This window comes from Bicyclus anynana, chromosome 16 (assembly GCF_947172395.1).
Source record: "Bicyclus anynana chromosome 16, ilBicAnyn1.1, whole genome shotgun sequence".
NCBI classification, from domain to species: Eukaryota; Metazoa; Arthropoda; class Insecta; order Lepidoptera; family Nymphalidae; genus Bicyclus; species Bicyclus anynana.
The window spans coordinates 13,753,624-13,771,745 of record NC_069098.1 but is presented as its reverse complement, the minus strand read 5'-3'; the positions used below and the strand labels follow the sequence as shown (position 1 = coordinate 13,771,745).

Genomic DNA, 18,122 nt, shown 5'->3' with positions numbered 1-18,122 from the left:
GCGGGGCACTTAGAATCAGTGCAGTTCAAACATATACACCAAAAACTACTTTTCATCGTTAAAGGGTGGGCAATCCTCCCCAATTAGCAAACGATAATGCACTTTATTTCTCAGAAGTTAAGAGTGAAATAATCTATCATGTTTCAGATGCACGGCAGGTGAACTTAGGTCTTAATTAGTGATACAGAATGTAGTTTTCGTCACTAAGGAAGGTAATTTTTAAACTGGACATCACTCGATTTTATTTACTAAATTACCTTATGTTGCATTATAAGGCAATGTAATATGCTGTTTAGAATGCGTTAAAGCTTCTAATGAACCTAGTGATAATTAAAATTATCATTATTATTATTTTTATTTTTACGTCCTTAAACGCAATTCAAACTAGGTTAGATACTGGCAATGTGTGTGATGATGTGATATAGGTACCATAGCGTTGGCTTTATCGTTTTATATGTTCTGTGTGATCTAATGTGATCATCACACAAATATTATAACGGTGAAAGTTTGTGTGTATGTTTGTTACTCTTTTACGTTAACCACCACCCTCGGTGATGAGTCCGACCACTCTTACCGTTGAGCTATTGAGGCTAAATTATCAACATATAGCGAACCATGGGGATGGGGCGCTTTTCTTCTAACCCATCTTCCAGACTTTAGTGCTTCCGATAACAAAATAAGCCCCTTGAAAAATATCCGACATGATTACCACATAATTTTTTTTGTATCGTTTTTTTTCTATTTTGCAAAAATCAATTATAAATTTTTACCTTCATCATATGAGCTATCGGAGGCACTCATTTTATAGTTTGATTTTACAAATTAAAAACAAAAATAAAATGCAGTGCTTAGACGTGTTTTCTCAGTGCAAAAGAGATCAACGCGTCATAGATAATGCACTCAATTTAGCAGCAAATTTTAATAAGCAATTATAATGCACATTTAATAATAGCTTTAAAGATTCATCACTAAAGCTCACTGTTGATCACGAGTCTCCTCTCAGAGTGAGAGAGGTTACGTTAATAGTCTACCACGCTGACCCTAAGCGGACTGGCAGATTTCACATTCGTAAAGATTTAAGAAAACTCTCAGGTATACAAGGTTTCTTCACAATGTTCTTCCTTCAAAGTTCAAGACTTGTCATATTTAATTTCTTAAAATGCACATATCTGAACAGTTGGAGGAGCATGCCCCAACGGGATTCAAACCTACGCCTTCCGAATCACGAATTACAGGCAGAGTCATATCTGGGCTAACACGACGCATCATCATCATCATCGAAGATTCATTAAGAACCAGTATTGAAGAAGGCAGTTTCCATTTTGTACAATTTGTACGTAAGCCTACCCTAATTAAAAGCCTTGTGCACGTCCATCCGTCATCCATGATCAGCCAATGGCATCACTACATTGTACGACAGCCAACAATTAAGTACAGGTTATGATGCCGACAGTAAGGTTCGTGACCGATTGAGATTTATTTAAATTTTTACGCACGATTCAACATAACTAATTATACTTATGTAAAGTACTATTTTACAGGTTGTCGCATTATTAGGGTACCGTAACACAAATGGAAAGAAACTAAATCTTTATAATTAGGATTACTTTAATGCTCGTCAAAAGCAAAATCAAAATTCATCTATTTCAATTAGGCTTTGTCTACAAGCACTTTTGAAAGGTCAAGTTATGTCGTAATTTCATTTAAATTAATGGTGGTAATTATAGTCAAAAATTTAAAATTAAAGTTACGAGGGTTCCAAACGAGCCTTGGTCCGAGAAGAGCCCACAACAAACTCAGCCACGGTTCCTTTTTTCTTTACCACCATTTTACAAACTCGTATAGTGCAGTTTAACACCAAGTTTTTTTTATCATTTATTTAATCACACAATAAGACTTTCCTAGAAGCTTGCGTTTAAAAACACTTTGAACTTTTTGAGAGACCAGTCTATCTGTCTGTCAAAGCCTTTGACTCAGGAATGCATTAATTAGTAATGCTATGATTTTCAAAAGAAAGGATCAGAATTCGATTTCTAGTTGGGGTCAATTTGCGCTCTCTAGATTGGCTCAGGTTTGGCATCGGCCATAGCTACCACCCTACCGGCATATCTATTCCGGTATAACTAGCCTCTTAAATTCCTCCTACTTAAAGACAAAAGAGTTGGAATGGCGACCCCGCACTAGAAAGCGCAGTGTTGGTTGACCCTCCACCACGTGGACTGACGACATCAAGCGAGTCACAGGGATTCGCTGGATGCAGGCGGCTCAGTATCGTGATGTTTGAAAGTCCCTATAAAAGGCCTATGTCCAGCAGTGGATGTCCATCGGCTGATATGATGATGACTATCAAATCGCTCATAAATGTAGCGTGCAAAACGCCGGTATGATTCCACGTAGAAACCCATAGAAGTATGTGTAAGAATAAACTTGTAATCTTCCAAGTAAGCCTACTTCCATCTTAGACTGAATTGTCAATCGGAAAAAAAATAATGAATTCTACTAAAACAATGAGAAAAGTCATTGACATGAAGTAGTTTTGCTATAATTTCGTTACTATCAATTGATTCTTAGTTTTAAAAAAACAATATACAAACACATTTTATAATAAAGCGATGCATTCTTTGTCTAAATTAGGAAAAAAATATTAATTGAAAAATGGCGCTCGCACCGATGTCGGCCCCGCCCGAGGTGACCCGCTACCTCGTTAGGATCTGCGGTATCGCTTGTTAGGTATCTGATTAAGATACCGATGTGGTGCCGACACTAGGGAAGCGCTTACACAAGATATGAAACTGAAAGAAAGAAAATTGGTTAATAAGTGACGATGTTAAGATGTAACAAATAAAATAAACTAAAGCATACGAATCGAAATACATCCCCCTTTTTTATATCGGTTACTCGTTTCTGAGATAAATACATGAAGGGTACATACTCGTATAAATAAAATTTAATTAAAACACTTGAGAATTTTCTCAATTCTCAAGTGCTTAAAATACTAAAATACAAACATTTTTTCTTATATTTTATGTGTGTCTGTCAGTCCGGGCTAATATCTTTAACATCTCTCTGATTCTTTGGTACTTTCACTGGAAAATAGATGAGGTTATTAAGCATACACATAGGCGTCTCTTAACCCGTAATAGGCCCGTAAAAATCCATGTTCCCTGCGGGATTTGTGAAAAAATTAAATGTACCGCGGACGAAGGCGCGAACTTCCAATAAAATTTGGTATATTCTAGACTAGCCCGTGGATTATTCCGGGAAATAAGTAGTCAATGTTCTTTTCCAAGGTGCACTTTATCTCTATGACTAGTTTCGTTCAAATCGGTTCAGTGGTTTAGCCGTGAAAAGGTAAAGACAGACAGACAGACAGACTTGCTTTCGCAATTATAATATTAGTACCTATAGATTTGCTAGCTTAAATAAAAAAGATAGATTAGATAGATATTTGAGATAGGCGTAGGAAGATTAATTATAAATTACAAAGTTACATCACTAATCGCAGCCCGCTCCATAAATCTTGCCGCTAATTGTAGGATTTTAAACGAGTATAATTTCAGTGGCATGTACGGCATCATGATTTCTCAAATCATGATTTTTTTTCCGCGCAGTTTGCATGCCAAGTTGGAATATAGAGCGAGCTCTCTGACGGACCATGTAAGATTACCAAAGAGTTATGACTCTATTAATAACTAGCTGACGAGGCACGGTTTTACACGCGTGGTTCCCGTTCCAGTAGGAGTACGGAGTAGGAGTACGGTATATAGCTTATAGCCTTTCTCGATAAATGGGCTATCTAACACTGAAAGAATTTTTCAAATCAGATTAGTAGTTTCTAAGAAAACAAACAAACTCGTTCGTAGGCATTCAAGCAAACAAACAAACTCTTCAGCTTTATAATCTAATATATAAAATTCTCGTGTCACAGTTTTCGTTGCCATTCTCCTCCGAAACGGCTTGACCGATTTTAATGAAATTTTTTGTGCTTATCTGGTATATATGAGAATAGGCCAACATCTATTTTTCAAACCCCTAAATCCTAGGGGTAGGGTAAAAGTAGGGTATGACTAGAGTAGGGGTAGGGTTGAGGTACGGTAGAGGTAATGTAGAGGTAGGGTAGAAGCAGGGTAAGGTAGGGATAGGGAAGAAGTGCATCATAAGTCAATGCGAAGCTTGAGCGGGTCCGCTAGTAATAGTATTGATATGCTCCCACCCAAATTGCTTTTTTCGGCCACGGCGGCCAATCTCATGGTGAGATTAACCGTAGGATTACAGTGCATAAGTGTGTGTGCAAGCACAGGTGCACTCTCTATTCTCTCGCTCTCATAGTCCGATGTGACGGCAGATCGACACGACTGGTGAGAGATCAGGCGCAGAACCTTTACCTGCTTTCCGAGGCACGGGGCTATACTAAGACCCAACTCCAGGTTGTTATTAAAATTTTTCTTGTAAGAAATCATTAAAAAATTACCATCTAGTAGTTAACGATTATTTACAACGTGTTTCCTTCCAAAGCACACCATCCAAACTCCATTGTGACCTACCTTAATTTCCCACATATTGCTAACAAAATTTAATTTCTACAATTACAAAGATCAAGCTGTAACAACTAAATTCAACGAAAATTGTGACGTAAACGACTATTTCCAAATTACGTCACAATCCTTAGTTCTCACGTTATTTTGATCCCTTAAAGTTGACCTCCAAACATTTTTGCCTCGTAATCTAATCAAGGCTCGAGCTATATTTGTCTCAAAACCTTATCTCTCACAGTAAAACGAATCAGGTCACATGCTTGCATTGGTTTTTATGAGAAAAAAAAAACTCAGCAATTTGAAGGTGGGATATGTCGTAACCGACCAAAACGAGTCTGATTATGTGCTAGGATCGCGAAAGTATAGTATACTCGAAGAGGGCGTAATCATTTTTCTGGGGGTGTTTGTTAAAAAAAATCAATGCCAATTTAGCCGCTTATCAATGTATTTCGTGTATAAAATGTTTTATTCAGATTAAATTTTTAATATGAAATCGTCTTAGACATATTCCCGAAGATCATTTAAAGTCTTATTTATGTATCAAACCCTATATAGTTACTCCTCCAACAACAGGTTCGCTTAATCAACAAGTAAAAATCTCGTGAAAATCTCTTGAGTACCTGCATATACAAATTGAGAGACAGGGAAAAAATTTAAACATCAATATTGTATTCTTCTTTAAGAATAATTCTTGTATTTTGAGTAGCCGATAGGCCAATAAAAATACAGACAATACGTTTCTACCTATAATAGTAAGTAGCTAAACGTAGATTTAGCGATAGTATAGTCTTTGCACATTGCTTCTATGAAATTGCTTAGAATAAGACTCTTTTATGTTTTAATGGGTTTCTTATCTATGTAATAATTTAAAATAAAATAGATTTTAATTTGTATTTATAAAATACAAATTAAAAAGAACAAATACAAAGACAATTTTATAAATACAAAGTATATTGTAAAAACACCTCCTCAAAATAATCCATACCCTCTTACAATATTAAAGGCTATGTTTGGTACAAATAAGATTCAAACGGGATTCGAACCAACGAATATATTAGTCGCCTTGCAACGCATACTATGTTTGGCATTATGTCCAAAAGCAGGTAACACATGCAAGTGAATTAAATCAATCTACGGCGTCGCTTGACCGAAATAAAATGATGGAAACTTAGAGATTTTTTTATTGATACTTATATGCTCGGTCACGTCTCTACTATATCTTCGAGTATAATAGAAGCTTTTCGCAAAAGCGATGCTGTTGAAACTCATATTTAAAAAAAAAAATATTTGCCATATCTTTTATAATATGACCAACACTAGTAGACCCCGCGCAGTTTCACCCGCGTGGTTCCCGTCCCCGTAGGAATACAGAGATAAAATATAGCCTATAGCCTTCTTCGATGAATGGGCTATCTAACACTGAAAGAAATTTTCAAATCGGACCAGTAGTTCCTGAGATTAGCGCGTTCAATCAAACAAACAAACTCTTCAGCTTTATAATATTAGTATAGATTCCCATTCTCCTCCAACTAGTCGGGAAAGACTGTGCTAGGAGTGGGTACGACATAGACCAACGGGGTGAGGATTGAACCACCACCCCTCGGTGATGAGTCCCACCGCTCTTACCGTTGAGCTATTGTGGCTTTCTTGATGTGTTCTTTGCATGCAAAGTGTTTTCACAGAATACATACATAGATGGCGCTGCTCTGTTTGTAACATGTACCTTTAGTACCTAGTTGATTTGTACCTACTTTTTTTTTATTCTATACAAGTTAGCCCTTGACTACAATCTCACCTGATGGTAAGTGCTGATGCAATCTAAGATGGAAGTGGGCTAACTTGTTAAAAGGAGGATGAAAATATACGAGAGATACGTCTTTGTCGATGACGTCATCTTTTTTCGAGTGTGCAGCCGGCTTCATCGAATTATAAGACGTTGTCATGTCAAAATTTTGGATCTACTTTCTTAACTTAATATGTTTTAAACTGTTAATATATAATACTGTGTTTAATAAATATAATGCTACGTATTCATAAGCCAGTAATAAACAAAATAACTTTGGTGTTATGTTCAAATAAATGTTTACTTATATAGTAAAACATTCGGAAGTCCATATGAAGTTCTCATATTAATCGATTTCGAGACATATTTGGGTACAAAAAATTAACAGACAATTTTATGTGTTGTAATATGCCTTAAGTTTTAATTCAATGTGTATAATCTAGCCGTTAAAGGAAAAATATTTAAGAAGAGATTTTTTACATTGTCTTTTGAAATACGAAGAGTTATTAAAGTTTGAATTTGATATCCATTGCATAGTGCCCGTAAAATACAAGTGTTTTTGCACAAAAATCAATTACTTAAACAAATATAACCAATATAAAACGAAGTAATTTAAAACTAAAGTAATTTATTATATTTATAAAATAACTCAATGAAAAACCTCAGTTTTTAAATAATTTTTATTTCTTCTTCTTATTTAACATATTTATTAACTCACTTGGAAATAAAACTCAATATTTATTAAACTACTTAATTGACACAAATAAATAAAATGAATTTTAAACTAATTAATAATGTAGCAAAGAATGAAACAGTGGAATTTTAATGTGCACACCTTAAAATATGTATGGCGCGAATTAATTAACAATGACAAACGTTATGATTATTTACATAATAACGATGATTAAATGACAATGAAAAATTATGAGTGAAAATAAATGATTATGAAAATTTATGAATAGAATGATAACATGATAAAACTTGTAATTAAAAGATTATGAAAATTTATGAAAAGAATGATAACAGAAGTGTAAATGAAACTGAATGTTTGTGTAGTTTGATGACTATAAATATGATGATGATGAACGAATACAATGGGGACTAAAAAAACAAATTTAGGATGATTTGTACAATTCAACATAGCATAATCTACATTTTTTACTAATATACTACACGTGTGGTTTCTCACGCAATTACAAAAATCTAATAAATGATATAGCAAATTATTATTTGCTATATCATTTATATCGTTTTATTAGACGATATAATTTTAGTAGACAGCTTAACATAAATGGAGCAGATGAAATAACAATTATGTTGTGATGATGGTTTACATGTTCATGATAATGAAAAATTATGAATAGAATGACAAAATTATTAATATGAAATGAAGTTTTAATGTCTTAATATAAATCATCATGCTAATGAAAAATTATGAGTATGAACACTTGAAATTTAAATGAAACTGAATGACTGAATCTTGTTTGATCACTATGATGGAATACAAAATGGGGAATGGAAAAACAAATCAATAACGATTTGTACAATTCAAAATAAATAGGACACCTTCTTCTCACTAATTTTCTAGAAACTTAATTCCTTACACAAAAATTACATACTATAAAGACTAATAACATTTTACTTTCTAATAAAGGTTATTTTGTAAAAAAGTTTGTAAGTGACAATATTCGAACTTTAGAGATGCTCAAGTAGCATCTTCATCTTACTCGCTGAAAATGTATCTTTCCATTGATGACAGAATTTTCAAAATCGGCTTAGTTGTTTAGCCGTAAAAGCACAACAAACAAACAAAATCACTTTCACATTTATAATACAAAGTATGTAATTTTGGATATTATTTATTTATTCAGTCTCATTTTCATCATTACTCGGTTCAGTAGTAAGTGCTGTATTATTGGCTGTAGTTCCTTCTATTTCTTCAACTTGTTCTGGATTTTCTGGAACTGGAAGCTCAACCACTTCTACTGGATCTGTTGACTCCGGAACATCTTCCTCGGTTGAGTTTCCTGGAGTGATCATGCTATCGGGGAGGTTCTCGCAATGTTTGCCGCTGATGCCGGCTTGACAGTGGCATCTGTAGTGACCGTCTCCTGATTCTAATGATTGGCACTGACCACCGTTCTTGCAAGTGTCGGGGTTCTTCTCGCAGTAGTTTAACTCTGTAAATAAAAATGGCAATCACGTTATGTTTATCAATCAAGAGTTAAGAAAATAGTCAGATGTTACTAAATATTTGCTTATATATCATGGTTATTGCCTTGTTAATCCAGTGTAGCCTATGTGGATTCGTGATCCTGTAGCCAAAGATTCGTTTTCTTAGTCAGACTATACAATATTGAGCTGTACTTTTTGATGTTGACGGTTTTAAATCTTTGAATCTCGGAGAGTACGTTAAGTCGGTATCGGTCAGTAATAAGGTAGTGATCGTAAAACAGATTTACATAAGCCTGCCAACCCGTTTTTAGAGTTACGTGGTGGGTCTAAGCTCCTATCAATCTTCTTTAAAAAAGGGTGGCCTGATCCTGTATCTGAAAACTCTCCGCAAGACGTGATGAGCATAAGGTCGTTATTCTGAACTGCCGCCTCTTGTATAGCCGTAATGGTCGCCATACTCCGTAGGTGATGTCACTTAGAGAAGAAGAAGAAGCAATTGTTACAGATAGTAGCGTGGTGGGTCTAAGCTCCAAATCCCCTCTCCAGACCTGGCTTTTAATGGATCATTCAAGAAGGCTGACAACGAAGATATTTTTTTACATCATATAGACGAGTGCTTGACTGCAATCATGCTTGACAGTAAGCAATGATGCAGCCTATGGTGGAACGCGCTTGTCTAGAAGATGTATATTCTCTTGACTTGAATATACCCATGTTGTAGATGGTAGGGAAAACGGAAGCGAAACATCGCAGTGCGGATCAGGAACGAACGGTCGAAACATTTCGTACGCGTCCAATGGACATAAACTAACGTATGGATGACCTCTGCGATGCCTGGCAGTTCTATGTCGGAGCAGTAACTCACCTTCGTCGCAGAGCATTCCTCCCCACCCCTTCTTGCAGATGCACTCCCAGGGCCGGTTGCAGGTGCCGTGCACGCAGCCGGGATAGGGGTGGCACTGGGCGCACGAGCGGCCCGTCCAGCCCACCTTGCAGCGACACTCGCCCGGACGCCGGCAGTAGCCACGCTCGCTGTGGCAGCCCGGTGCGCAAATCGCTGGACATATACATGATATGTTATATATAACAAGCATTATTTTGAAAGATGTGCACTTTTTCGTAAACTTAATTTCTAGGCTCTTTTCGTTTGATAAGGTGCATATGCTTCGAAGAGCCGATAAACTTAAGGATCCTAAGAAAAGCTCAGTGTCAATGGATCTTCACTAGGCGGACCGACGTCATCAAGAGGGTCTCAGGGAGCCACTGGATGCTGGCTATTAGAGATCGTGGTAATTGCAAGTCCATGGACTGGCAATGATGGCGATGACTAACTTTTGCCTCCTGCTCTTCGATAGATGATATGTATAAAAGAGAGAGTTGCAGAGACTCGCTGGGTACAGGCAGCTCAGGATCGTGCGTGGAAGTCTCTACAAGAGACCTACGTCCCGCAATGGACGTCCGTCGGCTGCTATGATGTTTATGATGATGAAAGAGGAATACTCGTCCAGCCAAGCCAGCAGCAGCACTCATCCACGATAGCAGACCGAGTGGCGCACACATTACAGGTGGGTTCAGGATGATGTTGGGGTTGCCCCGGTTTTGCTTAGCGTTAGGTATGTTTGTTTGTTTATGCAATAATTAGAAAACGAAAGTCATCCCTCGTAGCAAGACTGCGGGCGAGCCCCAATAGGATCTTGAACATGTTAGCAAGCAAGATTGACTCGCCGATCCTGCAGAAATTTTTTTCTGTTTTGGTGTGGTGAGATAGTTTTTTTTTTTTTTTCTTAAATGTAATTTGTGTATCTACTAACATAATTTTTAAGTTTGTAACTAACCAATGGGCCTTTGTATAAAGAAATTATTATTATTATTATTATACATGCATTCTACTCTCACGCCCGGTACAAAATAAATATATATAAAAGCCAAAGGGAAAATAAATAAACTTACTTAAATACACAAAATAAATAAACTTAAATATATATTACATAAATACATATATGCACCGGGCGGAGGATTCACCCCGGCAGGGAGACCAAACGGCCGGGGGTCAGGGCGACAGGTGGAGAAACCGGCGGACTATCCTAGCCGAGTCCAGCAAGACCGCTTTTTGCATCTTGCCTGCGAGCGAACTATTATTATTATTATTATTATTACGGTGGTATACTCACGCGTCTGGCACAGCAGCCCCGTGTAGCCGGGCAGGCACTTGCACTCGAGCGGCTTGTCGCAGTAGCCATGCTGACAGCCTGGCAGCGGCTGGCAGGCGCGGCACGTGGGGCCCGCCCAGCCCAGGCGGCAGCGGCACTCGCCCGGCGACTCGCAGAAGCCGCGCGTGGCGTGGCAGTCCGAGCGGCACATGGCTGGTCAGATAAAGTAAAATAAATTAAAGTGAAGTCCACGTAGTTTAGATTGCCATGAACTTACGGTAAATAATTATCGTAACCTTTTCTCCCTGATAGTTTGGCTTTTTATTGGTGAAAGGCTTTTCAAATCGGTTCAGTAGTTTTGAGTTTAAGCGCTACATACAAAAATACAAAAATATATATTGTAGATTTGGACAAACAAACGACAAAAGGTGGACTTTTTTAGTAGCTACCACTTAGTCTCTCAGTAGTCAACCAGACAATCTAAAGAAACTCAAACGCAACAGACTCGTCTCCAGATAACACACATCAGAAGTGGGATGAAAATGGGAACCGACTAAGGAGTGGTATGGCATTTAGCAACATTGTTAACAACGGTAAAGGAGGAACGATATCAAACCAATTAAGTTCAAGTCAGCGCCGAATGAAGGACATTTAAAACTATTGTCAAATGCTGATAACTCCACTTACGTTCAGAACAGAATATGCCGTCCCATCCATCCCTGCAAATACACTCAAAGGATACGTTGCAGTATCCGTGCTGGCATCCTGGCAGGGGGATGCACTTGTTGCAGCGTTCACCATAGAAACCTAGCTTGCAGCGACATTCGCCTGGCCGTTTGCAGTACCCTGTTGATATACAAAAATATTTAATTTGTGCAGACATTACTTTATCGAAGAAGCAAGACAAGACCCAGATGTGGCGAAAAAGGCATATCTATTGCACAATATCAAATTGCTATTTAACCCATATACCTAACATATCCTGGAAGTGTATTTCTAAAGTAATATTTCTGTTGTGTCAATGGGTGGAAGTAGTCTACATTATTTAGGACAACGTCGAATAATAACCCTAGGGATTTCTAGGGTATTTATTTGACGTTGGCTCCAAAGTCGCTAGATTAGCTATCCCGCACTCGTACAAGAGGTCTTAATATCTGCTCAAGTTAAAAAAACGTAGAACCTCGGCTGGTTCCATCATCATCATCATTATCAACCCATATTCGGCGCACTGCTGAGCTTGAGTCTCCTCTCAGAATAAGAGGCTTTAGGCCAATAGTCCACCACGCTGGCCCAATGCGGATTGGCAGACTTCACACACGCAGAAGATTACGAAAAACTATAATAGCCCAGTAGATATGACCTCTGCCTCCGATTCCGGAGGGTGTGGGTTCTAAGCCTTAATTAAAAAATTATATAGTTACCTTGCAAAGGGTCGCAGCCCTTCTTACAAATGGGCACGTCGCACAGATCCCCCTGCCAACCAGGGTGACACTTGGGCTCTCCCTTGTCGTCGCACACGTAGTGGCTGTGCTCACTCTGCACTGCCGGCAGCTCGCACGCCTGTGCACTCTTCTGATATAGAGGCTGAGTGGAGGGTGGTAAAACATGCTTTGTGAACGTGCTTTAACATTGACAGGCAAGAAACGTGCTTCACATTGACAGGTAAAGAACATTTAATTAAGAACTTTTGTGTATTAATATGTGTTATTGACGAGTATAGGTAATTTAATTTGGAATCAGAATATTAACAAGTTAAAAACTTAATTTAGAACTTTTGTGAATTAATATATTGTGTTAACATTGACTGGAAAAAAATAAGGACTCTCCCTTGTCATCGCTAATCTGCATTGCCAGCAGCTCGCACGTCTGTGCACTCTTCTGATATAGAGGCTGAGTGGAGGGTGGTAAAACATGCTTTGTGAACGTGCTTTAACATTGGCAGGCAAGAGACGTGCTTCACATAAATGTGTTTTCATATTTGACAGATAAAGATAACTTAATTAAGAACTTGTGTGTATTAATATGTATTATTGACGAGATTAATTAAGAACTTTTGTGAATTATTATTAAGTGTTAACATTGACAGGTTAAGATCACTTAATTATAAAGTTTTGTGAATTAATAAACACTGGTGAAGAATAAAGGCTCTCTCTCTTGTGCACTCTTCTGATAGATATAGAGGCTGAGTGGAGGATGATAAAACATGCTTTGTGAACGTGCTTTAACATTGACAGGCAAGAAACGTGCTTCACATTGACAAGTAAAGAACATTTAAATAACAACTTTCGTGGATTCATGTGTGTTAAAATTGACAGTTAAATATATTATGATTGAGATATTTTGTGAATTAATATGTACATAAACACACAAACACACACACACACACAATCACGTATCACTTTTATAAGTTCACTAATCGTATAATTTTTTTATAACAAAACTATGTCGACGTCATCAACCCATATTCGACTCACTGCTGAGCTCGTGTCTCCTCTCAGAATGAGAGGGGTTAGGCCAATAGTCCACCACGCTCTTCACACACGCAGAGAATTAAGATAATTTTTTGGTATGCAGGTTTCCTCACGATGTTTTCCTTCACCATTTGAAACACGTGATATTTAATAACTGAAAAAATAAACTAAATACACACAACTGAAAGTTGGAGGTGCATAGGAGAGGAGGACCGGATTGGAACCCACACCCTCCGAAATCGGAGGCAGAGGTCATATCCACTGGGCTAGCACAGCTATACTGGGCTATGAAATAACATACAACAATGTTGTTGTCTTATGTGGAACTATTTATTTCTGATGGAGGACGTTGGTCACCACAACAGTTTTAACTTTGAGAGATTACCGTCACGTTTTGTTTATGTACCCTGCATTTAAACTGATCAAAATAAAAACTTTTTAATCATTTTAATTCCACATATCATGTAGGCCATCTAAGTCTGACACTACTGTAAACAAGAAAAAGAAAAGAGGAATTATCGACGTCCCCAATCCAAAGGATTAAGAGCTAACGATGCCATCAGTAAAGTGAATGTAATTCTTACAGCCAATCATTGTCTGCAAGTGGGTCGGAGAAAAAAGAAAGGAGTTTACGAACTGACAAATACACATTGCACTCAGCTGTTTATACGACGCTGTATTGTAGTTATGACCTCCTATTTTTTATTTCCTTTTCTTTGTTTATTGGCATGTTAGTCATTGAATACACAATTTCAACGACTGTGCTACTGCTATTCGTATACGAAGGCTAAAGTCAACCGAATAAACTATCATACACACTGTCACATTATAGTATAGTTACAGCAGGCTAAATCACTTTCTTTGACGTATGCTAGTTGATATACGAAATTGAGAATCCCAATTTCATAGGAATCTTAAATGTAACAAATGTCATCCGGTGCCTACAGGTGGGTTCCTACTGAGTATCATACAGTAGGTTAATGACATTTCTTTGATGTTTATTTTAATAGGTTGATAATAAAGAGCGAAATAGTGAATAGGTCAGCTGGTCTAGTCGTCGGGGTTGGCAGTGAAATCTATGGGAATTCTTGACACCTTTAGTAGGACTAAGACTTGTAACTTGTACAATCAAGGGCCAATTCATTTATTTCCTTACCACTAATGAAATTGCGCCAAGTATTAAGTTACTTTTCCAGACGAATTTTAGATCCCTACATCATCATTATCAGCCTATTTTAACTGACCACTACTGGGCCAGACCTCATTCCTTATAATAGAGGGTATGGAGCTTTGACCTACCACCCTGCTTAGGGTGGCCGTCGAGCTACGGGTGATAATGTTAAATCTTGACCTATCATCTACATTAACAACCCATATTTGGCTCACTGTTGAGCATGAGTCTCAAAATAAGGGTTAGGCCATAGACCACCACGCTGGCCCAATGCAGATTGGCAGACTTTACATACGTAGAGAATTGAAAAAATTCTCAGGTATGTAGCTTTCCTTACGACGTATTTCCTTTACCATTTAAGACACGTGATATTTAATTTCTTAAAATGCACATAGCTGAAAAAGGTGCATCCTCCGGACCGGATTCGAACCTATACGCCCTCCAACTTAGAAGCAGGTATCAAATCCACTGGGCTATCACTTGACATGTTAATAAAATGACTGGAACCGAGGGCTTAACGTGATCTCACTGTAAAGTACCGACTTACATTATTTTTTTTTAATATGACCCACTGTTACCAATTAGCATAAATACACCCAAGTTCCTGCCAACCCATCAGGACGCGATCAGAGCTCTGAGTCAGACACTTTCTAACGCGAGAAAGCCGCGGGAAAGTGTGCCGTGCGACAGAAACCGAGCTCAAAATCAATGTTTACTAATAAACAGAGCTAAACCTAATAATAATTTCCACCACTATAATACAACATTTATATATGTCACTGTAAAATTGTAAATACCGTTAGCTTATAATATATCTCGCAATTTTACGGTGACATGTACCTATAAACTGCAGTGTGCACTTCATAGATACCTCGAATTTTAGTTTTCGACTATTATTACCACCATTAGATTAAAATAAATTATGACATTATTCTGACCTTTCAAAAGTGCTTGTAGACTAAGCCTAATTTAAATAATGAATTTTGAATTTTAATTTATAGATTGCACTGCTAACCCCGAGGACTCTGAGGACTTATTATGAAAGACGAAACTGTATTGGGGATGGAAGTTTCCATTTTGTACTATTTGTCCGTACAATACGTACCCTAGTTAAAATCCTTGTGCATGCCATTAATGAACGGCTGACTCACTGACTGACAATAGTAACGTAGGTACAGTTACTGAATCATAATATGTCATATATTGCCACTCACCTCTGTCATACGTCATCTCATCACGAATTCCTTTTACGCATATACCTATTATCTTCTTTCAAACACTCCTGCCATCTCTTCCTCGGGCTTCCTATCCTCTTGTCTCCTTCTACTCGCAGTTTAAACTTTCTTTGAAATGTGACTTTCATCCTTCAGCGCCTCCGCATGCCATACAACCCTATTAGGTAGATACTCCTGAACTATTCTGTCTCGCTACTTTCTTATATTACTTATTTCGTTTACATTCCTTCTTCTACTATCCCTTTTACCGCAAAGCATCCTTCTACTATCCCTTTTACCGCCCAGCATCCTTCTACTATCCCTCTTACCGCCCAGCATCCTTCTACTATCCCTTTTACCGCCCAACATCCTTCTACTATCCCTTTTACCGCCCAACATCCTTCTACTATCCCTTTTACCGCCCAACATCCTTCTACTATCCCCTTTACCGTCCGGCATCCTGATCCAACGCGACTGGTTTATCAATTGTTTTGTAAGTATGGGTAGGTTTAAGTTGTGCAAATTAAAAGGCTAATAAATATTCGTTAACAAAATGTATTCCAAAAAAACCGTATCACTAAAACTAAGCCAATCGTATATATGTCCTGCAGGATACCGCACCGGCTATGGTTGTGCGATTTTAATGAGTATGCCCACAGAATGCCATTTGGATTAGGAGCTATTTCCTTGCTCACAATATTTATTGCGTTGAAGAATATATTAGCATGTAGTTAGGTACTTAATTTGCTAACTGTTACAGATCATTTACTTTAGAAGACTAGCGGGGGCCTACAACTGCGCCCGTGTGTGTAATGAGTAGATTTGTAATCTACTACAAATTTAAAGAAAAACCCTTTTTAGAAAACAAAATCCTAAGTTAACCCAAGCTGGGAATTGAACTCAGATCAGATATAAAACAAGGCATTGTTTTGGTTTATGGAATTTCCAACGGCGCTTGGAAAATTGTCAACTACCCCCCATATTACAGTCTTTATTTTCTAATTGTGTAAGTACCGTAGACTCCCTAATGGGATTTCAGTGGCTTCACCAAGATGAGGCCAGAAGGCAGAACATGAGGGCGGAACGACTCTTTAAGGGCGTTTCCTCTGAAATTAGGACCTCGGCTTAGAGGGTCATTCTGGAAGGGTCATGTCAGTTTGTGGTACGTAAGCCTCACTTGTCTGTAAGTTCCCCCGGTGACGCTATATGAGCAGAGCAAGATTTGAGGAGAAAAATTAAAAAAAAAGAGTTCTATTAGAAGGGAGCCTTAATACGTACCTACGTCTACTCTTAAAAATATAGCTATCAGTTTTAATACGTACCGATAAACATACCTATATTTATAAAGGTAAGTTAACTGAGATCATTATTTATTTGTATTTGTATGTTTGTTTGCATTGAATAGGCTCAAAACTACTGAACCAATTTCAAAAAATCTTTCCCTGTTGGGAAGCTACACTATCACCGAGTGTTTTAAGCTACATTTTATCTCCTCTATTCCTCCGGGAACAGGAACCACGCGCGCGGCGTCTGCTAGTTTATAACATTGCTAAGCACAGTTAAAATATTTAAAAATTTAAGGCATGTACTCTTGTTTTAATTTGATAAAAAACACTTAAGCTAGATTTACGTGCACCACCCAGTTTTAAATAACCGAATTAGCAATTCAAACTCACCTGTTTCTTCCATTTCGGGAGATTGTACTTCGCTGGCAACACCACGGGTGCCGCACAACTTAAAATTACGACGAATATTAAATTATTCATGTTGAACGTTAAACTAATGCCCCATTAGTGTCGAATTTACATAAAAAAATCTATGCCAATGAGTAAGTTTTCAGCATTTCACTTGAAAAAAAAAACCGTTAAAATTTTCACCAATGGCGACGTGAAATTCAAATTTAGAATACACTTAAGTAATAATTTGCATTTGAAGCATGTTACTTATACAGATATTTTACGTTAAAAAGTTCGTTGAAATTGATGGTTTTTGACCAAAAATGGCGAGTATTTTGTATGGTAGAGATGGCAGGAATGGTCGCCGCGAAGAAGTGCAGATGGTAACGGTACGATGCTCGCCGCGGTACTGTTAGCTGTGTTATTGAACTTGACTGGAGAGAAACTACTTTCGCCAGCCTTGCGGCGCCTAAACGAGCGTTTTGTATGAGCTGGGTATTCCCACGTTAACTGGTGACCACTAATCGTTGGTACCTATTTTCAGATCATGGGGTCTTGGTTCGAGTCCTGAGTCAAGATGTGAAATATTGAGTTTTTTCTTCAGACATTCTCAACAGAAACCTGGATGATGTACCTATGCGCTCCGGAGCGTAGATACCTTAAGGCATCCTTTAACATTCGTAAACCAGCCTACATTGGACCTCTATCGAGGAAATCCAAATCTCACTCTTATGACATAGACTTCACTGTAATGATACTTATTAAAAATATTCTTTTTATGATGATGATGACAGATTAACACTTTTAATTATTCGTTAACTTGGTGTCTTTCGGAGGATAAAGCCAACTGAGTACAACTGAACAGCTATTGACATAAGTATCATTAACCAGTTTAAGATTGGATTTAGAATGAATGAAGTTCATGCATAGGTACAAAAAATTATAGA

At 37.7% G+C, this 18,122-nt stretch overlaps 2 protein-coding genes across 3 annotated transcripts in view; both read right to left on the bottom strand.

The window, feature by feature from the left end:
• Nucleotides 1-18,122, bottom strand: part of LOC112057155 (uncharacterized) — a 228,179-nt gene that overhangs the window by 112,979 nt on the left and 97,078 nt on the right. The gene's annotated exons all lie outside the window — the stretch shown is intronic.
• Nucleotides 6,993-17,605, bottom strand: LOC112055389 (neurogenic locus protein delta). Of its 2 annotated transcripts, none has more exons than XM_024095473.2 (6): nucleotides 17,176-17,605; nucleotides 12,065-12,227; nucleotides 11,331-11,489; nucleotides 10,665-10,856; nucleotides 9,359-9,550; nucleotides 6,993-8,498 (listed from the first exon to the last, which is right to left on the bottom strand). In XM_024095473.2, the coding sequence occupies exons 1-6, from the start codon at nucleotides 17,263-17,265 to the stop codon at nucleotides 8,182-8,184; spliced, it is 1,113 nt and encodes a 370-aa protein (XP_023951241.2). In that variant the 5' UTR covers nucleotides 17,266-17,605; the 3' UTR covers nucleotides 6,993-8,181. The 2 variants fall into 2 exon arrangements, with proteins under 2 accessions (XP_023951241.2, XP_023951242.2); XM_024095474.2 differs by having other exon boundaries at nucleotides 12,065-12,203.